This window comes from Platalea leucorodia, assembly GCF_965183815.1.
Source record: "Platalea leucorodia genome assembly, chromosome: 4".
Lineage (NCBI taxonomy): Eukaryota > Metazoa > Chordata > Aves > Pelecaniformes > Threskiornithidae > Platalea > Platalea leucorodia.
This window is the reverse complement of record NC_138826.1, coordinates 88,357,834-88,383,505: the sequence shown is the minus strand read 5'-3', so window position 1 is coordinate 88,383,505 and position 25,672 is coordinate 88,357,834. Positions and strand designations below refer to the sequence as shown.

Below are 25,672 nucleotides of genomic sequence, written 5' to 3'. Positions count from 1 at the left end.
CATGCTGGCCAGTTTTAAACTTTCTTATTCCCACAAACACTGGTTTCAGCAGAATACTTATTTTTTAAGTAACAGTTGTCTTTTCATACATGTATCTCATGTTCCCAAATAACTTCAACTTTTAAAGAGGACCCAAACTGGGGAGGAAAAGAAATGGTTCGTCTCTTGGTTTGTCATTATTATGATCAGGTGGCATTAAATTGAAAAGAGCTAGCAAACAAAACTCTGCAGCTAAAAGAACAATTTGAAAAAGTGAATTTGAAAATATCTGGGAACTTGTTTTTTAAAAATAAATAAATGTTTGTCATTCTGACTGTCCCCTAGGCAGTAACCTGAGTTTATTTCACGGAAGGCAGCTATGATGTTGAAACCGTCCTAGCCTTGGTACAGATGACAACCATTACATTTTCTGTTCCCTCCACTCCTAAGTATTGGGCTTTTCCCTTTAAAAAACTTAAGGATTTCTCCTGTATATGTCAAGTACAACTCATTTCCTTTTTTTTGGTTTTTTTTTTTTTTTTACTTGATTGATCTGAGCATTAACTGTGAAGTTAAGAAAGAAGCAGGTGTTGAAACCATTCATATAACTTGCTTTTAAGGAGTGTTAATAAAACTTGAAATTGAATATAGTCTTTTTGTTCGTTCTTTGATAGTAAACAGCTGTGAGAACCCAATTCTGTAGGTCTGAAATACTCAAGTATTATAGTACAGCTGAAAAAATCTTAAATGGACTTAATTTTTGAGCTTGCTGAATTGTAATGATTGATTTCAGTGTTGGTGTAAAGCACGGCAGCTAACATGTTTCAAGTTTAGGTAAACCCTGGCTAACACTTTACAATGGTTATGGAACCCATTTTGAGAACTGTATTTTAGGAAGTGGCAGAGTTTAAACTATGAAGGTTATGTCCTTGCGTTGTTATTAAAGACAAAAGAAATATGAAGTGCCAGGCAGTTTCACGTTTTAAAAATAATTGACAATTTGAAAAATATTATTCTACTTACTATGCTAAATAGAATTGTTTAAAGAAATGAATGAAAAAGGTGAAATACTCCTGATTTTGACTTATCGTCAGGGAGTTTGCAATCTTTATCATTACCGCTTTATTTCCACAGAAGTTGATGTTAAGTGTAGAGGGTATGATAATACTTCTTTTTACTCAAATATTGTAAATAAGAGTAGGAAATAAAAGCACAGAGGAGTTCAGTGTTCTAGTGGTTGGGATTATGTCCTTTTATTTATTTATTTATTTTTTTAAATAGCATAGGCCAAACAAGAAACAGTCTTTGAAAATCGTTGATACTGACACTTTAAATTTAAAAGTAGATGTAGTCTTCTAAATTGGGTGATCTAGAATGTTACAGGCAAAAACGGCAGTATAAGTCTGTGTTTATAGTGCTTAGCTGTGATCAAAATATTATCAAGTGCTTGATAATATGCTTGATAATATGTGAATGAATAGGTTCAAGTGCTTGTCAGCCTTGAGTGCTAACAACATGTACGCAGGCACGTTTCTCCAGTTATGCCATTGTATTAATTGGGCTTTCTAGATATTAAAATTTCTGAAGGAGGAAAAAGCCCTAGTAACCTTTTTTCTTTTCTTTTTTTTTTTTTTTTTTTTAAACTACGATTTTGTGGTATAAAACACATGAAAATTATGTTAATGCACTTTAGTTATGTTTCTGCTCTCTACTTGTAGGACTGAAAGCAAGACATACAGAGGATCTAGCACTGTGGCAGCTAGTGGTTTGAAAGGCCAGTTTTTCATTTGAAAAGAATACGTGCAAAAGAGTGGTTTACAGACAAGGCACATTTGCTTCTCCCTGCCTCTTCTGAGGCACGCTATGGTTTGGGGTTTTTCCTTCACTGATTTTTAAAAGGTGTGTGCTAGGAATTAATGCGTACAGAAAATATCACCCAAAGTTAATGTTTGATTCTGCAACCAGAGCATGCAGAACTAAGTTAATGCCAGTTAATAGATCTGCTTTGCAACCGTGAGCGGACTTTAATGGGGTGACCAGTTATTGTGAGCGAAAGGAGGAGTACGATTGCAGCTTGTCCACGTGGCCTTTCTTACACAAGGGGAACACACACGTTGTTCAGACCATTCCCAACCAGGGGAGATTGCAGAATTCCAAATGTTAGAATTTCTACAAGCTTTGGACTGTGACTTTAAAATAATAATAAAAAAGTACCTACTGTGTTTGTACTAATGCCGTGTCTTGCTTGACTTTTGAGAGATTAGCCTAGCTTGTTGCCACTTTTTAGTCTATGAGGGAAAGAGACATCTTTTACTTTACAAAGCCAAGTAATAAATCTTAGTGTAGTTATGGCAGCTCCTAACTTTCACTCCTGTTAACAAGGTTTAGATAAGTGCTGGTCCTGGTTTGTCTTGCCTGGGTTTTTTACCTTGCAGTGCAGTAATGATATGTGTTGGGGAGAAGCAGAAAATACTCTCCGTCCCCTTCCCCCTCCTTGCATGACTGCACCCAGCCACCACTGATGCTTCATGAACGGGAAATTACAACTCCTAAATTTGACATTGTAGACATAACTGAAAAGATTAACTTTTAGGGTTGTGACTGTGAAAATGTCTACTTCGCCTGGTATGTTTAAGTTTGGGTAAATATTTTGCAATCTGGGAAGATTTAACAAAATCCCAAACAGTAAATAGCCAACTTGTAATTGGAAACAACTGGTTGGAGAATTTTATTATTGCTTTACATTTAATGGAAGTTAGGTGCTGTAAATTTGCATGCTTTCTTTTATCCATTAAAAACTCTGTTTAGATCATTTAAGAATCATTCTTAGGTAACTGAAACAGCCTAGTCTGCTTTAGGTAGCCAAACCATGTGAAGGCTTTAAAATTTTACTAGAAAAATATCAGGGTAAATACCAGTGCAAACACACCTGCATTAGTGTAGGTTGCCTGTGAAAATTTTTAATTTTATTATTTTTCTAATGACTACCTTTAAGATTCCACCAGAGTAGGTGGGTCAAGCTTTCTGCTCCGTCTTTCCTTTCTCCTGTCCTGAAGATTTTAGCAGGGAATTTGGTAAATTAAGTAAATCCCCGTAATTAGGGAAGGGGCTAAGTTTTCAGAAAAAACTGGGCAGAGGTGACTAAGGCTGTGATTCTGTCCCCAGCTGGCTCTGGCGCTGGCTAGACTCTCTGCTGAGCTGGTTTGGTGTGCTAAGCCAACAAAAATCTAACCTGACCAAAAAACATGGTTAAATAATACCAGCTAGCTTGGGTAGGGCCATCACAGAACCAGAGCCCATGCGTGTTGCAGAGGGATAATTCTTGAATACAACTGTGTACAATTTTGTCCAGGATCAAGAAAACTTGTGGCTAAAGGGCACGTAAATTATAGGAAGGTTACGTGACTTGCTGCAAGTTCCTGATACTAAATACCACTTATGCACAGCAGAGAATCTTTGTTTAGTATGTGAATGCAAATACACATATCTATCAAGCAGTTCAATAAGTTTATCCTTCGGTATCTTTGTGAAATCTAGGTTTTAGTTTCAAGTTAAATACAAGTTGTTAATTATGTCTTTTTTTAATGTCCTATGACAGTGCACTCAAAAATCTGTGCAGAGTCCATGTCATCCTTTTATGTTAACTAGAATGGCTTTATTGGGTCAGACTTGAAGCATTGGTTTGTCCCGTGTCCTGTTTCTGACAGTGAACAGTAAATTCTGACAGTCGATAGTAAATATATAGGGAAGGGAATAGTAAGAAGGAACATTTTATGATCATTCCCTAAGACCCTTCTAAATATCTGCAGCTTAGAGACTTTTTGAGCCAGATGTGACATCCTTGAGTTTAAAAGCTCTTCATGGAGCTTGCATTTGTCCAATTACTTTCTGAATCTTTAAAATTTTGGAACTCATTCCCACAAGACGTTGTGGATCACAAAGTTTAACTACATACTATGTGCAAAAAGTACTTTTGTGTAGTTTTTTTGAACCTGCCCCTTAAGAATGTCAACTGCTGCTCCCTAATGCTTGCATTTGGAAAATAGTTGTGCTTTATTTATCTTCTCCATGTCACCTATAATTCTGTACTCATCTTTTCTGTCCTGTGTGGTCCCTTTTTCCAGGCTGAGCAGTCCAAGTAGCATATTTCTGGTTTTACCCTGTCTTTTTTGACAGGGGGAGGCATGATTGCATACGTTACTACATCTGTGGGTGCACTGTGGATTCATACAGTAGAATTGTATTTTTGTTTTGGCTCTTTTAATTCTTTCTGAACAATTCTGTTTCATTTGCTTTATGATAGCTGTTGAGCTAGTGTTTTCATTGAACTGTGTAACTGCATGACTGATCTTTCCTAACAGATAGAGCTCCTTTGCTAGGTGCGTTATTTTGCATTTACCAGTATTGAATTTCTGCTGTTCTCTTGCACAATCCCTCCACAATAAGAGTGTTCTGCAACTGTTATCATGATGCCTAGGAGCTGGGATGAGTTTGGGACTGCATTACACTTGATACTATGCAAAAAAGAAGAGTGCTTTGGGTTCCCAAAATGCTTTTAATCCAGGTGCAAGGCAGAGGACAGTAGATGAATACAAAGAATTGCAGCAGTATTGATAAGCAGAGCTGCAATAGTCTCAAACAAGTTTGCATAGTGATCCTGAAAGGCTGATAAGAAAGGCTAATAATAAAGTATTTTTCTGAGAATTTAGTCTTTCTCTCGAGTTTAAGAAGCAGCGTCAAAGGAAACATCAAGTGCTCGTTTGGCAATGTTACAGAGAATGAAGGCTGCCAACTGTTAGCCTGATGGAAGCAGCAGTTGAGTTTTCGGTGTTAAATGTGAGTGGATAGCTAGTATGAGAGTAATCCGGGGGGCGAGGGGAGAAGTGAAACCAAGCAATTTGTGGTTAATGTAATGGAGCAAGAATCATGAGGGAAGCAGAGAAAGGGTGTTGTGTTAGCCATACAAGTCAGCATTTGTATATGTTCAGTAGGATAAGTAAGAGGGAGTTAAGCAGAGTAAGTTGTATGTGTTCTTCTGTTTGTCTGCACTGGTTTGGTTCGGTATGTGCGAAGGATAACAGGAGCTTCACATCTGTCATTTCCACACACTAAATTGGGTAAGGAGTGAGTGGAGAATGAGTGGAGTCCCCAGTGTGATGCATTACAGTGCAGAAAGGGACACCAGATTATTTTCTTCCAAGACCCAGCTAAGCACTGAAATGCTGGGGGAGCTCTAAGAGATCAGTCTCTTGTCTAAAAGTCAACTTAAGATGCATCCTAGCTATGAAGGCCTCACTTGACATAATACTGCCAAAAATAAATTAAAAAAAAATTGTATGTATTTTTGTTAGTTTACTAACTGGCATCTTAAAAACAAGAAAAATGACATTTTTATGTACTCTTCTAGTTCTAGGTCAAATGATTAATTCTGTGAAAAGACAGCATGACACTTTGAGTATGACAGAAGCCCTGATGCTGCAGCAGAGGCTGGGAATATTAATGGCCAAATCTAGGTGAGTGATTTTTAATTCTGTCAATTCCCCAGCTGTTTCATTTCTTCCTCATAGCCTTGGTTCACATCTCTCCTTTGAAGCAGCATTGCAGTTCTTGGTTTTCTGAAGTATTAATATTAGAATATATTGGAGACAAAATAATGAGCTTGTATGATTATTGATTACATACCCTTTCTTTGTTGTTCTTGAGATACAGTGGCTGTACTTCAAACATCTTAATATGCTACAGCTTTCTACTTGCAACTCTAGTGATTTTTCCCAAACTACTTTGCAGTTAAGGTTTTTTTTAATTGGTTTTTAAGTTTGCAGGCACCTGCCTCCAACAGATTTGATCAGTTATTTTATGCTGAATGCAAAGAAAGTCATGATACTGTAACAGCATTCTGTTATCTAGTTCTGTTTCCACTTTGTCAAACGTTTGGGGAGGTCTAAAACTGGGCTTTATTAAGTGTAAGCATCTGTGCCTAAAGGCTGCTAGAAGCATCTGCAGCTATGACTGCTGTATTGACCAGAGCTTGAAAACCTTTGCTGCAAATTTATATATTCATTATTAATCTGCATTGCAGCTATTGTCACCTGTTGCTCTTTTTAGCAGTGCAGTCTCAGAATAAATAGGGTAGCATCAACAGGCTAACAAGACCAACATCTGAACATTACTGTAGTGAAGCATTGTGGGGTGCCAGGGCAGGAAATTAGTAATAGGCGTTATTACCTGTATCTCCCTTTCTAAACAACCAGGCAGAATTCACGAGCAGAAAAATGGAATAGTTAAAATGACAATAGAATGTATGTGTGAAGACTATTATTGAGAGAGTTATTGGACTGATTAATAAAATTCAGGACTTCACTGTGCAAAAATCAGCAGTGTGTAGCATAGCTTCTCTCTGCAACAGTACAAGCAAACAACCAACCCCCCCAGTTGCATGTTGAGTTGGGGAAAAAAGCTCTGTCAACTTAATGCACATTCTCATGTTATGGCCAGAAATGACATTAGAGAATCTATGATTTTGACTGTGTCTGGCGCTCTGCCGCTTTCTTACTGGGTTAATCCAAGCCATGTTGTTACCCTTTCTGTTGTCTGTTTCACCTCTGCGGGGGTTTGGTGGCGGATTTATACAGATTTATACAGTCTCTAGGGTAGCAGTATCTCTTTTGAGTGGATTTTCTGGTCAAGAAGAGGGGAAGAGTTAGCTGCTCTTCATTGTATTCCTTGCACCTTATTTCTCAGCAGACTAAAGTGCTACTTGGATGCTACTGCTGCATGCTAATATAAATGCCTGTCTAGCAAGCAAGTCCCCGTTTTTTTAAGGTGACATCAGATTTTTTTCCCCCTGTAGCCAGGAAAAGTTATCAACCAGTTTTGTCTTCCTTCTTGATTCCTAGTCTTGTTATCTCTTGTTGACTTACTAGCTGTCTTCCAGGATTTTGCCCTACTTTTCAGTTGTGTAGTGGAAATGTTAGTTCTTATCCAATATAAAGATGATGTAAATGGATTAAGTTTTCTCTTGTCTGACTTTCTTGTATTTAAGAAATGCAAGACTTACCACCCTTGGCAAGGTGGTAGAGGGAGGAGAAGCAAGTTGTGAGACTTGGTTCTACGAGCATTTTATCATACTGTTTTATGAAAGTTCTACCATACATACAAAAATCTTTAAATGAAAATATCCAAAATATCAAATATTTGGTTTTGGTTTCCTTAATTTAGCCATGCTGTTCTGTGCTAGTTGTATATTTTACTGTTTTATAGCAAATGAAGTAGACTCTGTAACACAATTTAATCCAAACGGAACTTAATAGAAATAAAAACACAAGCTTTAAAATATTTGTGTTGAATGTGGGTTTTTTTTCCTTCCCTTGACTTTGACTACATAGTTTTATGTGCATTGCTATATGGGAAGTATTTAAAAGTGGAAGCACAGAGCCTCACTGCACAGCTGCCAGCACAGGGCTGCCTCCAGGCCTGGAACGCCTCCACCTTCTGTTGCAAGCCAGCCCTGGAGCTGCCGAAGCCAGGGCAGCCTTTCAGGATTGCCGTGTGGGCTCTTTGTGTTGCCTGTGCCTGGTAGCCTCCTGCAGCCCGGGGCTCGTATGGGCGTCACTAGGGCTGCGCTCAGCAGTCTGAGCCGGGGAGCGCTCATTTAGACAGAACTGGAATCCAGGTAGCTGCCTGGTGTAAAGGCCCTGGTTTAGGAGATGGGAATCGCACCCAGTAAGTTGTTGGGTTTTGTTTTCCCCCAAGCTGCTACCATGGGAATTAAGGTGACAAATCAAATGGGTCTGTTCGGTAGTAACCTCGAGTTGAATTATTGGTAGGACTTTAACAGCTCGGTGTTGCCACTCCTTAATGCCAAATCTACCTTACCTATTTAAAAATATTTGTAATATTTATGTTGATTTTTTATTACTTATGACTGCAACATTCATCATGAAGAATTGTAATTTCAGAGAGCAATTTGTTTTGTCGATGATACTCTGTTCTTGCTTCAACTAAGTGATCATTTTGGGGTGCTTTTTTTCGTCCTTTAGAGATCACATGGTCTTCTAAAGAAGTCATGGGTAGCTGTTGTAGCTGTCCAGATAAAGAAACTGTCCCAGATAACCATCGAAACAAGTTTAAGGTAAGCAACTGACGTGGTATGCTGTGAATTATTTTGTTGCTTTCTTGCAGAGTAGGTCTGTGATGGAAAAAAAAAAAAAAAAACAAACTGAAAATAAGGTGAGAATTACTGAACAGTTAAAACATTGCAGAGTTCCAGGTCTCCATGTCTCCGGGTTTCTCTTGCCCCTTTGAGAAATCCTCTTTTACCAGAGTGACAGGAGTTCTGTAGACGGGGTAGGCTTTTTTATGACAGTTTTGATCTTCAGGAAGGAGCAGCAGCCCTGTGCTTTTCATCCATCTCCATTTCAGTTGGTAGGGCCCAAGTAAGCGTTGCCTCTGGGAGGTTATGGAAGTTAGGAAGGGAGTCGTAAGCATAAGCGAAGAGCTATTGGAGAAGTGTGATTATGAAGCTGGATGCGGGGTCAGCAATGGAAAATTTTAGGACTGCTGATTTTACTTGAAGGTCACTACTGATTATAGCACTTTGAGACCTTTTTGTCCTTCAGTTGAAAAAATTTTATTTATAAACATGCTTCTGTCCTTAATATCCCTGGAATTTATAAGCTTGTGAACACTTGTTCATGTGCTTAACGTGCTTAACATGAAGCTGCTGAAGTCAGTGACTTTTAAGTAAACATACCTTTGCATAGTCACACAAGTCAGATTTGCTTCCATGCTCCAAACTGTCTCTGTGAGTTGGCAAAGGAATGTAGTGCTTCCATAGTGAAAAATGATTCACGCGTTGCCTTAGGGCAACACTGAAATGAGCTTTAAAGCCATGGGAATTTCTGGAAATGTTTTAATATTATCAGTACAAAAAGCTGAAGGATAAAATATTTTTCTGTTCTATTGCTTTTTATGCATTTGACATCACTTTGTGTAACTAGTTCCTATTTTTCTCCTCGTAGAATTTCGCTATTGTTTGTGTGGGTCGCTGATTTAGCAGCAGGGGGAGAAAGATGAAAGAATGTAATTTGCAAAATGAAGAAAGTTGGCATAAGCCTCAGTGGCAGATGAAACTATTCCTAATTCTTTTCAATTGACTAGATTTCAAGTTGAAAATGTCTCTTTAAGGAGTAACATTAATTGATACCATAGGGAATATTTTTGGTAGCCTTCTTACTGAGAAAGAAGCAATCCCACTAAAAGCAGCATTGTGAGATAAAATACATGCAGAGGAAAATATATATTGTCCGAATTCCGTAAAGGATGCAGATGACCTCAAACTGGTTTAAAAGCAGAAAAAATAAGAGTTTAAGCTTTATACACATGTTTTCACGCAAGGTAACCATAGGGTATTTGAATTATTTGTTGACTTTAAAAAGGCAGGAAAAAAAATCTAAAACAGTCTGGTGATTCAGCACAGTGCAAGGCTATACAGGTATGTGAAGGAAGCTTTATCTTGGAGCCCCTTATCCTTTTTCATTCCTTTTCCCAACTGTAAGTGGGGTTATATGACAAAGCAAATATTTTTTTTTTAGAAATGGGGCTCTGAAAGATTCCATTATCTGAGGTATGCCTTATCCATGTGGAAATACTAGAATATGTACATAAAGCTAGTTAAAAAAAAAAATCTAACTTACTAATCTCTTCTATTTTAAATTTCTCCTCAGATTTTACAGTAATGTTATGCAGTCTCATTCATATTGCTTTTAAATATGTATTATTTTAATTCAGGGTTGGGGGAGCAAAGGAACTGGTTTGGTTAGGTTTGTTTTTTTTTAAACTTTTACCTTAAGAATCGTAACTAATATGACAGAGCAGATGAAGTGCATCAGTGAAACATTAAGATTATTAGTAGTGGTATTGGTGCTCAAAAGAGTACTTACCCTAATGTTATTTAACTTCCTTTTTATAGGTTATTAATGTGGATGATGATGGTAATGAACTGGGTTCTGGCATAATGGAACTTACAGATACAGAACTAATTTTGTACACCCGTAAAAGGGACTCTGTAAAATGGCACTACCTCTGTCTCCGTCGCTATGGCTATGACTCAAATCTTTTCTCTTTTGAAAGTGGCCGAAGGTGTCAAACTGGACAAGGTATGTGGAATTTTTGTATATAAAGCTTTTTGGAAATTTATTTGATGTTGGAAGACAATTTTGTTTAAAAAAGTATATTTGCCTGTCCTTTGGCAAGGGTTATAAAGGCTATAGTTCTATATGTGAATGTGGTTTCTGGAAAAAAAGTAAGTTACCTTGTGAGGAATGGTCTTATGGTAAAACGAGGATTTGAGTTGCACATAGTTTTTGGCGTTGTAGGTCTGGAGCACTTCATGCTTGTATGTGTGGATACTTCTGGTCAACTTAGGAGGTGGTTTTGACAGGGAAATTCTCCTACCTCAGAGGTTGACTTAACATTCAGGGAGGGGCAGTGAAACCGGGAACTGTGGAGGAATCTCCTTGGAATTAAAAGAATTCTCTATTTTTAGATTTTAAAAGACTGGAGCACTGGTATGAACTAGATATCCCTACCCTATTACCGCCTTCAGTAACACACTTGTGTTTCATCCTCTTCCTAAAACAAATACCACTTTCATTAATATCAATGACATCATTCTCAAATTTTGACACATTTTTGTATGAAGTGTGTAAACTCCAGCTACACTCAGGTATTTTCTGTGTGGCTTTAAGTGGAAAAAGTTGGTTACCTTTACAGTTCCCAGATCATGCCTTCCTTGACCAAGGTTGGCTCCCAGTGAGAAGATTTAGGCTTTTTTCTCTCTCTTCACTGCAGCAGTCCCCGAGGGAATAGCTGTTTTGGTTGAGGTCTCAGCCTTGTTTTGCATCTTTCTACTGTGATGTAGCTGTGTGTAGTTAGAATTCTTATGTATTGATACCTTGTGAAATTACATAGAATTTTTATTTTCTTACAGATTTTTAGCATTTACTAGTGTTTTTATCTATAATGATATTTAGCAATTGCAATTTTTTTTTCTTTTAATTTCACTGTAAAAAATCAGGAAGATGAAAGAACTTGATCATAAACAAAGCTGGTCAATCTTCATTGTCCAAGCAGAGGTAAGGGCAGACAGGGTTTTTTTTAAAAAGAGTTCAAAAGGCATTCTCAGTTCATCTCCTAATGAGAAATGGAGGTATTTTCAAATGTTACAGTATACTCCATACTAAACTACATTTTCAGCCTTCTAAGAAGAAAGTAATAAACTTTGTTTTGAAGAAAATCACTTTAATTGATTTTGCAGGTTTAATTTACTGCTTCTTCTAAACAGGTAAAATAGATACTAATAAAATTCAATTGAAAATACTATTTTGAAGGTTCTTTTCCACAGCCTATTAGCAAGTCTGCAAAATTTTCCACCAAGTCTAATTGACTTCTCTGCTTCCCTCACAATTTTTTTTTTTTTAAATAGAGAAGATTAAACAGGCTGTGTAAGCAGCAACACTTTCCTCTCTCTTTTGTTTCTTGCCTTCCTTACATTATATTAAAATACTGTGAATATTGAGAAAAAAGAAACCTGGCAGAAAATGTTCTCTCTGCTGCCCTTTTGCAATGGAGCGTTGTTCCTGAGACCTACACTGAGTTTTGCGGGCACAGTTGCAAAACTTCATCTTCACTTGGTGAGATGACCGAGAAGTTTTTCATTGGAGAATACCCTGCATACTGCCCAGCAACTTTTACTGATTGCATTAGTCAATATTCTTGTTTGTGTTTTCCATTTAATCTCAAATTATATCTATTGATAAGTTGTCAGAATGCACTGATGGTGAAACATTGACTTTGTGCTAGGTATTAAAAACCTTGAAGACGCGTTTTGGGAGCACAGCTAATAGATAATTCAGGCTAGAAAACTTGGAATAGCTGGTGTGTCACTATATTGTGTAAGTGACAGATCACATTGTATTAAATGTGAATGTATTTAATAAAAATCAAGGTTTCATCAAGTTGTTTTTGCTTGCAGCTTCAGTGCCAATTTGGTTCACCTCATATTTTAAGGAATCAGCAATTTGGAAGCACTTTTTTTAAACAAAGGGGTAAAGGCAGCTGATTTTCTCGGAAACATACTGGGAGCTTTTTTAAAGCTTGTGAACCTAGATTTTTTTAATTTTATTTTTTGTCCATTAAGATTTAAGTATCCAGTGTGGATTTTCAGAAATACACAAAAAATTAAACATGGACTATTGTACTTGAGCTGGATCATGGGTTGGGGAAATGTAGTAGAAGCTGTACAGCTGCTGCGTTGCAAGCATGAAGCTTATTCACTGCCCCAGCTGCATATTAATTGTTGAGCATCATTCCTCTTAGCCCATTTGGTATATTCCCAGCTGGGTTTTTGTGAACTTCTGCCATGTGGAGCATTTCTGGTAGTTCTGATCTGTCACAGTTCTGCATCCTTAAATAAATATTAACAGCATATACATAATTGCACTTACAGAACTAGCTATATGGGTAGGTAGTTTTTAGTAAAGAGTGTTTTAAGATTGTAATACTCACTTTAAAAACTGAGCACCTGCACCCCCGTTTAACAAGCATGTCAACTTTAACTTCATGCTTTCAATGGAAGAATAATCCAAAGCTGCGACTTTGCTGGTGAGGGTAAGTTGGGGCGCTCCCTGCTGTTTAAAGGCAAAGTGGCACAATACACACGCAAAATACATGGTATTGCTGCTAACTTTGTGTTCTGTGTCTATCCTTTAGCCTAAAGCGATTGGTTTGTTACTGTCCGTTTCACACACTTTGTCTTACGAGCTTTTCATTTTAATCTTCTTAAAGAAACTAAACTTTTACCCAGTGTTTAAATCCTTCTTTCCTGTTGTGCAGGTATCTTATTTTTATGGTAATTTAATAGAACCCTGGTTTAAAAAATATGACCTTGTAGCACCACAGTAGTTTCATTTAGTGTCTTTATTGATTTATTTATTTAACAGGTATCCTTTTTATCAGTTTAAAAAGAAAAAAATCTTGCCCTGTTTTGTGCCCTTTTTTTTTAACCACTCATTTAGCCCTCAAAACTTAGTTTTGCTTTTAATTGAATCAATTTTCTGTTCTAATTTAAATTTTGGTGCATGGGAAACTTTTTCTTCTATTAGATAAACACTTTAAAGGTTCTCACAGTAATTTTGTGTGTTTTGTTGCAATGAAAATTTCTTAACATTTTTGCTTCTCTGACAGGTATTCATTATGTGGATTCCAGTTCTATTGTTTGAAAGTTATATACATTGTAAGGCATGTTTCTTACGTTAAAGGATTTTGATCTTTTTCTTGTGCATTTATAGGAATCTTTGCCTTTAAATGCGCCCGTGCAGAAGAGCTATTTAATATGTTGCAAGAGATAATGCAGAATAATAGCATAAATGTGGTAGAAGAACCAGTAGTAGAAAGGAATAATCATCAAACTGAGTTGGAAGCTCCAAGAACTCCTCGAACGCCTACCAGTAAGTATGGTTATACTGTCAGATGACATACCTGAATGTAACGTAGTACTTAGCTTTAAATTAGTTTTCTTTTTAATTAAAGATTTAATGCAAATTAAATGCTATTTTCAGCTAAGAGGCGAATTACCAGTAATGCATTCTCTTGAGGTACTTGCTGAGGATTCTCTTTTGAGAATCCTAAGTCTTGGGAGCAAAACTGCCATAGTCAAGTTCTTCAGTTTTAAGAAATAAGTTTTGGGAACATAGTTGTTGCATGCGAACACTGCTTCAGCGTATACCTATTGAATTGCTTTCTAATATATCACCATAATTTATTTGTAGCATTTCTGAGAAATGTTAATGTTGGGTAATGTTCCAACCTTTTTATTAGGAAAAAAGTAATGGTAGTATCACATCTAGAGTGAGTTTGGAATCTTTCTTTTGCTATGAGTAGATGGATGGGTAGAGGGAAGTCCTTTCAAAAATACCAGAGGATTTTGAGTAATCCCAGGCAGATGGCTTGATATTTGAAACTAGGAATTCCAGGTTGTTGATTATTTCAGAGAAATGAAAACTTAAGTAAATAAGTCCCTGTCTGTTAGGGAGACATGTTGTTAATGGTAGAAAGAGAAGTTGGATAGGGAGTTTACTGGGAGGACTGTGGTGTGTAATACACCTAGATTTCAGTGGTTGCTTCAGACATGTTTCCCGGTAAACACTGGGATGTTATACTCCGCAATTTACTTTCCCTTTCCTTCCCCCCAGCAAAACTGAGTCTTGTGAATATTTAATACTGTTTTACATATTTTAATTTCTCTTTTGAAAATCAAAAAAGAAGATATAAAGCATCTTACTCATATACAGTAAAATGTTCTATTTTAATATGGTTTTGCTTGTTTTCTAATTGAATCAGCTCCTGGGTTCAATGCACAAAGTTTACCTAACGGCTATCCCAGATATCCATCTTTTGGAGATGCTTCATCACATCCTTCCAGCAGACATCCTTCTGTCGGAAGTGCACGCCTCCCCTCTGTCGGTGAAGAATCAACACATCCTTTACTTGTAGCAGAGGACCAAGTGGGTATTTTTCCCCCATATAATTCAGGTTCTACATTAGTTCAGATTTTTCTAATGTTTATTCTGTAGGCTTTTATTTGTGTTTTTCAGAATCAGGTGTAATATGTTTCTACCATATGTTAGCTACCTCAGAAAAGTGTTTGCTTTGCCTCTTTAATATGATACTTTGTAGGATAGCTGGCTTAGGAAGAGTAACTATTTGAAGTTGCTCTTCATGTTTATATACAAATAAAGATATAGAAAGTATGTACTTGCATATATTATTTTCAAAAATTTCAGTAATTGTTTTTAAACACATAAGTTGTATTTTATAATGAGAAAACTTCGTCAGAAAGCTTCTTTACATGTAAGTCTTCTATTTGGCAAATAGAAATCATGGAATAATTTAGGTTAGAAGGGACCTCTAGAGTCCCCCAGGTCAAATTTCAAAGTTAGATGAGGTTGCACAGAGCCTTGTCCTGTCATACTTTGAATACTCCAAACAAGGGGATTCCGTAGTGTCTCTGAGCCATGTGTTCCAGTGTTTGACCACCTTTGTTGTGAAAGCATTTTTCCCTAATATGTAATCAGATTTTTTGCTGTTACAGCTGGTATCTGTTGCCCCTTAGCCTTTTGCTGAACATCTCCAAAAAGGGTCTGGCTCTGTCTTTTCTTTATCTGTTTGGTAGCTGAAAACAGCTATTCGGTTTTTTTCTGGTCTTCTCTTAAGAGTGAACAAGGATGGCTCTCAGCTTCTCCTTGTATGTCATGTGCTCCAGCCCCTGTAATCATGGCCCGCTACTGGATTTGCTCCACTGTAGTGGTGTCTGTCTTGCACTGGGGAGCCAATTACTCCAGATTCAGTCTCACAAGTGCTGAATTGATGGTAATAACCTCTTTCCTTAACCTGCTGGCTGTGCTTTTGCTAACATAAACGAATGCGCATTTGGTTCCCATTGCTGCAAGGGCACACTGCTGACTCACATTCAATTCACCATCCACCTGGACCCCTGGTGCTTTTCTGCAAAGCTGTTTTCAAGTCAGTTGGTGCCTAGCCTGTACTGTTGGTGTTGTTCCATGCCAGGCCCTGGACTTTGCATTTGCTGTTGCTGAACTTCATGAGGTTTCTGTGAGGTCACTTCTCCAGGCTGCTGAGATCTGTCTCAGTGGAAACCCTACAAATCTGGGATAGACTGAAAACTTTCTGGGGGTGTGTTCTATCTCATCATTCAGGTTGCTGATGAAAATGTTAGTCAAGTTTAATAAAATGTAATGTGTTTTAGGAAGACTCTTGTGCTTGACAAGAAACAGTGTTGGAAACGAGAGAAGGTAACCAGAGCAAAGTGCATTGAACTGTCTTGTGGGAAAGGATTTCTTACGAGCTCCTGCAGAAGAGTCCAAGTGTTGTTGTTGTTGGAGTTATTGAAGAGTAAATGAGTTTAAAGAATCAATGTAGGAGTGAAGTGAGCTGTAAATAACGCTTCAGCTTGTAGAGCTGGACAGAGAAGTTGGGAAGGCTAGATGACTGCTGCTGTAAAATCCTCCTTTTGCTGTTTGGGTATCCAGACACAGAATTAAAATTTAGAGAAAGAATCCATTACTTCAGTCTTTACCTTTCAGCTTCATGTTGATCCACTGTGGGGACTTGGAGGCATAAACTAGTGGTGTACTCCTGCCTTTCTTAGTGGCATCTGGTCTAACTTGTGCTCCTTTCAAATTCTGAGTGCCACAGTTCTTATGGAAGTGTATGTTTGTCTGTTTCAGTTTCTGGTATTAGGAGGCTGTTGGCTCTTGAAGAAAGAATGGACTGTTTTGCCAGTAGAGCCAACCTCTCTTCTCATTGCTTAAGTAGTACACAAGGCGAGATCCTGGGGTTTTTTTGTTTTGTTTTTTAAACAGACAGTAAATTTCCTTTGCAGTGTGGAAATTAAAGATAAATTTAGCCGAAGCAACTCTTGAACTGTTGGTCACTGTCATGGTAAGGGACAACAAAGTAGAGCTCTGTTTCACTGATCCGTCCAGGTGAACTAATGGGCTAAGTTGGAGCAGCCCAGGGTTGCCCTGACCAGAGCAGAGCTGGAATAGAACCTGAAAAGCTGTAACTAGAGCACAACTGGGATAAAACATCAAATCACATCAATAATTGTTAATGTAGGATGTAAATTGCATTCTTTTGTCTGCCTTGAGTACCTCTAATTTTATTTAGAGTAACAGTAACAAAACCAACAACAAAATTCCAGGGGAAAAAAACAAAGCTGAGCACAGTTCAGCAAAATGAGAGAGAGATGACCCTTGCTCTTAAACAGCTGCTATCACAAGATTTGTTTTTCAGGTATTTTGATTAGAAAAGTGGGGGGTTAAGGAGGAAAGAAGTTTGGAGGAGGGGGAAAAAGGCGCAAATAGCATTTGAATTTTTTTTTTTCCCCCCTTTTAGGTGCACACTTATGTCAACACTACTGGGGTACAAGAGGAAAGAAAAAATCGATCAAGTGTGCATGTGCCACTGGAATCAAAGCTTTCAAACACTGAAACAACTAAAGTGAAAGAAGATCAGATGTGTACTGATGACAGAGATGCTCAGGTTCTCCTGGAGCCTGAAGGAGTCAAGTTTGTTTTAGGACCAACACCTGTTCAAAGGCAGTTAATGGAAAGAGAGAAACTGGAGCAACTTGGGAGAGACCAAGTTAGCGGCAGCAGCACAAACAACACTGAATGGGACACTGGGTACGACAGTGATGAACGTAGAGAAACACCATCTGGTAATAAATTGGTGTATGAAAATATAAATAGGTTATCAATCCCTAGTGCCTCAGGGGTCAGGAGAGGTCGTTTGACATCAACCAGTACCTCAGACACCCAGAACATTAACAACTCTGCTCAGAGGAGAACTGCGCTGTTGAACTATGAGAACTTGCCATCCTTGCCTCCTGTCTGGGAAGCCCGCAAGCTGAGTAGAGATGAAGATGACAGTTTAGGACCAAAGACCCCATCTCTGAATGGCTACCACAATAACCTAGATCCAATGCATAATTATGTCAATACAGAGAATGTAACAGTACCAGCAAGTGCTCATAAAGTAGAATTTACACGACGTCGGGACTGTACTCCAACAGTCTTTAATTTTGACATTAGGCGTCCAAGTTTAGAACACAGGCAGCTCAACTATATACAGGTTGACTTGGAAGGTGGCAGTGACTCCGACAACCCTCAGACTCCGAAAACCCCCACCACTCCACTTCCCCAAACTCCAACCAGGCGCACAGAGCTGTACGCTGTGATAGACATTGAAAGAACTGCTGCTATGTCAAGCTTGCAAAAAGCACTGCCCCGAGATGATGGTACTTCTAGGAAAACTAGACATAACAGTACTGACCTGCCTATGTGAGCCTGGGAAGCATTAAATCATTTGCACCTTTTGTGAAGTTTATAAAATTGAAGATGCAAATACTTTGCATTTCTTAACACTAACGCCTTTTATAGACTAATAGAACTTTTTCTGCATACTTCATGTACTTGTCTAACTAAAGGGAATTAATGTAGAGCAAGTATTCATGTAGGTAACACTATTTCATTCTACAGTAGTAGTAATTACTGCATAGCAGCATCACCACCTTTCACAGTGCCTCTTTAAATTGATTAGAGTCTGAGTGACATGCCAGTTTTGAATTTATAAATATTCTGGTCTGGTGCCTATACTCATTAATGGCATTTATAACACTTTTTAAAGCCTCTTGATATGTGCATTATTAGCAGGTAAACCTAATCTTTCAAGATACCTATCTTGCGTTCATTCCTCATTGAAGTGGCTCCTCCAGAAGGAAATGTATGTAGTGCATTAATTCACTCAGTTTGATGTACACAAGATATATTGGTTCATCTCAAGGGATATAAACACCACACCTTTTTTTGTCTGTTTGGTTTTTTTTGTTTGTTTTTGTTTTTTTAAGACCACGTGGGCAAGAAGGCCTCTAATTCCCGATAGTTTTCTTAACTTGTGTGATATTTGAGAGGTCACATTGAAGTCCGTTGATCAGAGCTATAAATGCATCTAAACCCAGCCTTAAGCTGCTTCCGCTAGAAGAGAATTCCGAGTGGTGTATCAAGTTCCCTGTGAAATCTGACAGAATTTTAATCTCATTAGAATTTTGGGGTTTTTTTGTGAAGGAATTCACAGGTTGGCTGTATGAATTAAGGCTCTCTTGTCATTTCTTAGTTCAGTGTGCCTTCCTTTCTTTGCATTTGTGTGTTTCTTTTTTATCTGTTCCATAATGGTCTTGGTTTAAAAGTCAAAATTGTGTACATAGCTTTAATTATTGTTCAGAGTCGTTTATGTGTTTGTCTTACTTTCTGCATTTGACAAAGAAAGACTCTTGAAGGTCAAATGGTTGTCTTTGTCCAGTGTTCTACTTTTTTATGCCTGACAGATATCCCAACTCTCCAGCAGCATGCGTTATTGCACAACTGGAAAGGTTTATTATGCAGTTATTGTCTTCCTCTAAAGCATCAGACACAGGTTACACGGGAGGCAGGGTACTGGACTTGATATTCTTTATAGAAAATTGTACATTCTAGCAATGTGCATCCATAGTTGATAGTATAATTTAGAAAGATATGTAGTAAATTATCTGAAGGTAGTATTATCTACAAGCCTACTTCTTTTCCTTTTGCAGTTGGTGAACTCGGTTACAATGATGGCTGCTCAGTGTTACAGGTACATCCAGGTAGAATGTTGTTTGTTGAATATGCCAGATGTACCCTTAGCAGAAGTTTGGGGGTTTTTGGTTTTTTTAATAGTCTGAATAATTTTAGAATTCTGGCAGTACTGCAGGTACACCTTGGTACTAGCAGCAGAAGAGATTACTCTTGAGCCTGTCATTGCAAAGGAACTGACACTTGTGTGAACTGGTGTGATTTAAAATAACCCTTAAACTGTGAGTGAGGAAAAACATGCAAGAAAAGCCATTTGGAGATCTGAAAAAGAATTATGGGTCTTCATGCAATATTTTAATTCAAGTTTTATAAAAAACAAGCTACAATTATTTTCAGTCTTTTAAATTGGAGTGTATTCCTGTTCCTTTGTGAACTTTTTCTGTGGTCTTCTCTCAGTGTAGTAGTGGCATCAGTGGTAGCACCTGAAATACATGCATCTTGCCACGCCGTGAAGGGATATCAGGCAACCTTTTCCCTCTGACTTTCCTTGTTCCTTACAAACTGTATGGTACCGAAATACCAGATGCACAAAGACCATAATTTGCAGAAGTAAAAGATGGGAGTCATTGAGACCATTATGAGGAACTTAAACGAGATTTAAAAAAACCTCATTAATGATTTCACGGTCAACCTATGCATACTCTTGTGATAGACCTGTTGGCTTGTGAGGAGACCTTGGTACTCGAGCAGGTAATGACTACCTAGAGCTAGACATTTTACAGGTCTGCAGTGTTAGTGCTCCTTCACATCTTTGCCATTGCCTCACCTTACGCTATGGACCAGTCGGGGTCTGTACTGAAGAGAAATTGCCAGGTATTGCACAATACTTACTGGGTTCATGATACTGGTGTGGTTCTTTTTCTTAGCTTATAGCTCACTTAAATTTATGAGCCCAACTAATGCTTCAGCATGTGTTTTGGGGCAAAGGTGTTTGATCTAGCTAGCTGCCTAGAAATATTTGGTCCTCATCTATATAGTATGGGTGTTTCAGAGATACTAATTAATTGGACCCTTAAAACACACCTGTGAGGCAGGGAAGTAATTTTCTTAATTGACAAATAGGGAAACAGAGGCTTCTGGTAGATCCTAAGGGACCTGCCAAAATTACAACAACCAACTACATCCCTCCTTAGTTCCGGTGCACTGTCCTGTGTTTATCGTGAATAGTCTCAGGTGCAAGGGATGGTCTGAGTAACTTTTTTTATGTTGTTGCAAGTTTCACGATACTTCATAGGGGGTGTTTTCTTAGCTCCGGTCCCCAGAATTGAGAAGATACTGAAATTTCAACTTTCTGTAGCCTTAATTATATTAACAAGTCTGACGACATGTTTTCCAGGGCTATTTTTTTTACCCTCTTACATTTTACAGGTGGGATAATGCTTTGTCATTTTGTGTACGCTGCAAACATACTGTGTAGTTCCTGTTACCCGTGCTACTCATCTTTAGCATTCCTTATTTTCTGCCCCTTGAAGTAGATGTAGATGCAATGCACTTTACCCTTTGAGACTTGGTAAATATTTTTTCAATTCAGTCTCTTTAAAGGCTGTGACGTTAGGTTTAGTGTCTGTAATCTAGGATTCAGTTTTCCGCTGAAATCTCTCCACAGCATTTAGAATGCCTTTATTTTGGGCCCACAGGTGTATAGATTGAGAAACTACAAATACGTAACCATTTTCTTTAGTAACTGAGACATGTAAAGTTTACATAAAGTAGGTCCTGCAAAAATCGCAGCATCTCTTATCAGTTCTACTCTTCATCCATAACATGCAATTGGCTGCTACCCTTCAAGCACATTTGACAAGGGAAGGCCTTTAACTGTAGGTATTCCTGTAATGCAGTGATTTGGGAAAGACATACGTTAGTGTATCTTCTAAACAGGGAAACTGAGTTGATAAAAAAGATGAAACAGCGACCAAAAGTACATGATAAAGATCGTACTAGAAATACAGTTAGTGAGAATTTAATCCATTGGTTATAGGAGGAAAATATTTTTTTTCCTCAAATTGATGTCAAGAGGAGAACCATTTTTTTTTAATTTTGTGGTGTTTCTTGGTGACTCCATAAAACAATATAAAAAAGACCATTCTGAAAACCTTAACTCTCATTAGAACATTTTTTGTTTCTCCCAATAAGTACGTTTTGCATATGGCAGGGGTTCAATGTAATAGTGTGCATTGAAGCACTATTCCTGTTCCTATTAAAGTCTACAGAACTTTTATGGAAATCTTAAGTGTTCAAATAGACATTTCATATCATAAACGGCTTAATTTGCCCCCCAGATGTTTTGATATTTGTGTGTGTGTTTACACCTCTGACTAGGGCTTGGGTGTAAAAAGGGCTCCAGAAGGGTGTAAGTTTTACAAAGTCCAAACCAATGTCAAAACAGGGCTGCTCTTTTGCAGGTGACAGACCAGGAGTTGATTTTGCTGTTTTTTTAACAGCGTCTATTGGCTCAAAATCTGGCTAGCCTTGTTTTTGGTTTATATTTAATCACTTCTCAATGAGACAGAGTCAGGAGAGAGCAGATTGTCTTTATTCACTGTTGGTGAAGTAAAAATGCAAGTTCTGATTAATGTCAGTACTACTTTGAGCATATAATGATGTATCTGATTTGGACCTCTATTTCTAAGCAGTGTTCTCCTCTTCGTGTAAGGTGGGATCAATGGTGAAATTCCATTTCTGCACTGTACTAATTTATTTAATGGCTGCAAATAAGATGAAACTGATTTAGTAGGAACTAATAGTGGACTTAAATCTGAAATTCCCCTGTTTCCCCTGAAGAAGTTTGGTCCTTCAGTTTGATAGGTAGAATTAGGTATTTTTGGAACTTAATGATAAAATCTTTCCCATCTTTTCCTTGAGGTAGCGATTCAGGCATTTATATTTGACAGTATTTACTTAATATAAACATAAGTTCATTTATGATATCTTTATTTTAAATTCATATACACTCCAAAAAAAAAAAAAATCCAGAAGAAATTCCACCACAAAAAACTGCGTTAAGATGGAGTCAAGGTTGCTGATGTCCTTCTTACAGAGCATACACGAAAAAGACGGGAAGTCATGAGTTAAGGTTCTTTCGCAATCTTTAGGAATTACTTCCTCTTTTGGACAAGATAAGTGAATAAGAAAAAAAAAAAAAACAACAACTTAGCAGCTGTAACTCTGACCACGTATACATTATTTCTTGTGATACTGTGCTGTAAGGTATATGACGAAGTCTGTCAGATGTCTTATGAGGATATTACCCTAACACGGTGTTTACTCCAAATTAACGCAGTATTTTGTTTGGAAATATGTAGGTGTACAGATAGAATATGAGAGATAAAGTTACCTTTAAAGTTGATGAAACAAGTGTTGGACATTTCTATATTTTTATATATTACAAAGGGCATTTTGAAATTTTTCTTGCAGTTTTAGTAATTATTTAGTGTGGTAATATGCATATATTGTGACAACGTTTTCTGCTATATCCATTACTTTGGTGTAATTCTATTTTATGTAGCAAATATGTGTATATACAAAGGAGATTATGTAAAAAAAATATGATTAAGAAATAGGCTCAAGCCCTTCAGAACAGGGACTGTCTTCCTCTCTGTCTGCAAAGTACTTAATGCCTTGGGGTCCCAGCCGCAGCTCACATCTGAGACCCGTGGTAACCGAATTGCCGAGCGATGAGCGTGGCGGAGCAGCTCCTCTGCTTTCCACGAGAAGCCTTAGTACAAAAGGTGCCGTGAAGCTCACCTTGCCACTCCCTGGTGCTGGGGCTGTGCTCGACATGGTCATTCCCTACGCCACCTGCCAACAACCCAGAGCCCAGAGCCGGTGTGTCCTTTGCTCCAGCCCTTCCCTTTGGCAGTAGGAAAGGAAGTCTGAGGTAGGAGCTTTGATGTCATCAGGGAATCTTCCTTGTTAGCAGGACGATCCTTCCGGAGCTTGTTCGGGCCTCGTGCAGCGTCCTTTGAAGCCAAACGAATGATTCGTGTTGACTTCAGGGGCCACTGGATGTGTTCCTACAAGATCAAGTTCTGCTGACATAACAGTTCTGTTACACCTGAGGACCTGGTTGGTCAAGTTCTTCAGGAATGGTCTAAAAATACTGTAAAAATATAAATATATTTAAGTACATATACGGAAAAAAAAATTCCTATTTGTTGTGGTCAGAGTTCAGATTATTATGTGAATTTTGATTTTGTAGTCTTACTTGCATATATATTGCTTTAACTATTATGTATGAAAGAGGAAGTGATTCTAAAGTGTGTGAAAGATGAGGATTACACCTGTTTTTTAATGGTTATGTTATTTAGGAATGGATGTCAGCAAATTTAACTCCATATTAATGCAGTTTTTTTGCATTAGAATATGTGTGTATATCATACACCCACATTTTATATATAATATATTATATATTTGGTACTAACTTTGTATTTTCCCTGAAATTTTGCCAAATCTCAAACACAGATGTTCTCACTTGTAAGACTTTGGTACTTAATAACTGAATGTATAAGAAATGCTCTGGTATGAAAGGAAAGAGTGTTGTGTGGTGTCCCACAATGCAGATGTCTCTAACCAGCAGGCACGTTGCCTTTTTCACATCTCGCTTCATTGCAGCATCACCTTTCGTCTCCTGAAAAACAGTCTGTGTTTTTAACTAAACTGCAGACCTGCCATCACAGTACAGCTGAATACCGCTCTAGCATGAAAGCTGACTGGTAGTAGTAAGAATACAATAGTCACCAGTGTGCCACAAATGCATTTATTAAATGCAGAAATAGACATTTCTACAAAGGCCAAAATCTTATGTTGTATGTTCCTTTCTTGTCATTACATTGTATGATATTGTAAGATTATTGTATGTCCTAATTTGCATTATAAAATGTTTTTTCCTACTTAAAGGCATAAATATAGCAACTTTGTATAAAGGTAGCTTTCTAGATTTTTATTTCTTTTATATAAAAAAAGTCTAAACAGTGGGACCATTGCCAAATTGTTTATAAAATTTCAATTAATTTGCCCTGTTCAATGAATTTGTTTTTACAAACATTCCATATTTCTTTTATGAAAAAAGTGATATTATACTATGCAGAAAGAGTGTATTTTTATGCCATTCCACGTTAATCTTAAAAAAAAAAAAAAAAATTTTTCACTTGTTTTAAGCTGTCATTATTGAGAAAGCTTACCAAATGTGCATTTTTTTTTAAGAAAATGTAATATGAGAACATTTTTCCCCTTTACCAGTGCCAACTTCATTTGGAAAAAAAAAAATTGTAGCATGGCAATAAACTATTGATTTTACATTGAAAATCGTCTGTGGGTTACTTCAGTATTTCCCATTGTTAGTGTCACTGTACTGTATTTTGTTAGTATCACCTTTTTTGCTTTTCTTTAACTCGTTGACTTGTTGCATCAGGTACCTGTCACCCCCTGCCGCCCCTTATATTCCACTCAGTGGTTAAAAAAAAAAAAAAAAAAAAAAAACAAACAAAAAAAAACCATGATGACCTGGAGTCTGTAAATTTTTCTCCAAGCTTTTGTTTCATTTCTACTAGTATTCTGTCACATCTTTCTCATGTATGTAGACTTAGATTTTTTTTGTTGTGGTAGTACTGTTGCTATCAATTACTGGCTGGTGAATCACATGCCAGCAATTTGAATGTGCTCCTTTCTCAGTTATTAAATGACTAAGATTTCACAAAACCCAAATGGACTTTGTTAGCATAGTACTGATAAATTCAGAAAGAAAGTAATAAGAAAATACAAGGTTGGACTGCCATCCAGATGGCCTTTTCACTTTCTTCTGGAGACTATAAAATACGGTGGTGATTTATAGAAATTCAGTATTTCCTCTTTTCTCCCTCCCAAGTCACAGTTTTAAGGCATGATTTCAAGATGTTTCTAGCCAACAAATGAACAAAACCCTAGAAACATCAGGAGATGTGGTTTTCAGAGCCTCTTAAGAAACAACATTATGTGGTCCTTGCACAATGTTGGTTAGATAACTTAGACACCTAAAAACTCAGTTCTCAAGAAGGTTTTTCTATCTCTGGCCAACAGTTTTGCAGCTTTCCTAATGGGAACGGCTGCTCAGCAGTCCATTACACGTAACATTTCCATGTTAACATGATACAGAGTTCAGTAGAAACTTTGGTTCTTTGTACCTTCATTTCAAATAGAAAGAAAGCTTCCCAGTAACGTTTGCTTGAAATGCTTCAGTGCACCAGTTCTGATGTGACAGTAGGTAAAATACATGCAGTTAGAGAATTGCTAGCAACATTATAACTACAACATCACGCAACTGATATAAGTGATTCCAATTAAAATACACATATGCCTCGTATTCTTGACCTAATGATGCTTTGTTCTGAAATAAAATTTTGAAGCCAGCTCAAAATAGGTGGCATTAAAGAGCCGACCTTCCGGCCCTATGTGCCCAGCACTAG

The 25,672-nt window shown here is 37.5% G+C and overlaps 1 protein-coding gene across 2 annotated transcripts in view; it reads left to right on the top strand.

Annotated features, from left to right (window-relative positions):
* Window positions 1–24,572, top strand: part of FRS2 (fibroblast growth factor receptor substrate 2) — a 61,257-nt gene extending 36,685 nt beyond the window's left edge. For both annotated transcript variants that reach the window (XM_082310270.1, XM_082310271.1), the window contains exons 2-7: window positions 5,387–5,492; window positions 8,019–8,110; window positions 9,950–10,136; window positions 13,329–13,487; window positions 14,380–14,543; window positions 16,957–24,572. In XM_082310270.1, coding sequence (XP_082166396.1) covers window positions 8,045–8,110; window positions 9,950–10,136; window positions 13,329–13,487; window positions 14,380–14,543; window positions 16,957–17,907 — 1,527 coding nt within the window. In that variant the 5' untranslated portion in view covers window positions 5,387–5,492; window positions 8,019–8,044 and the 3' untranslated portion in view covers window positions 17,908–24,572. The remainder of the gene's footprint in view (window positions 1–5,386; window positions 5,493–8,018; window positions 8,111–9,949; window positions 10,137–13,328; window positions 13,488–14,379; window positions 14,544–16,956) is intronic.
* Window positions 24,573–25,672: the final 1,100 nt, after the last annotated feature.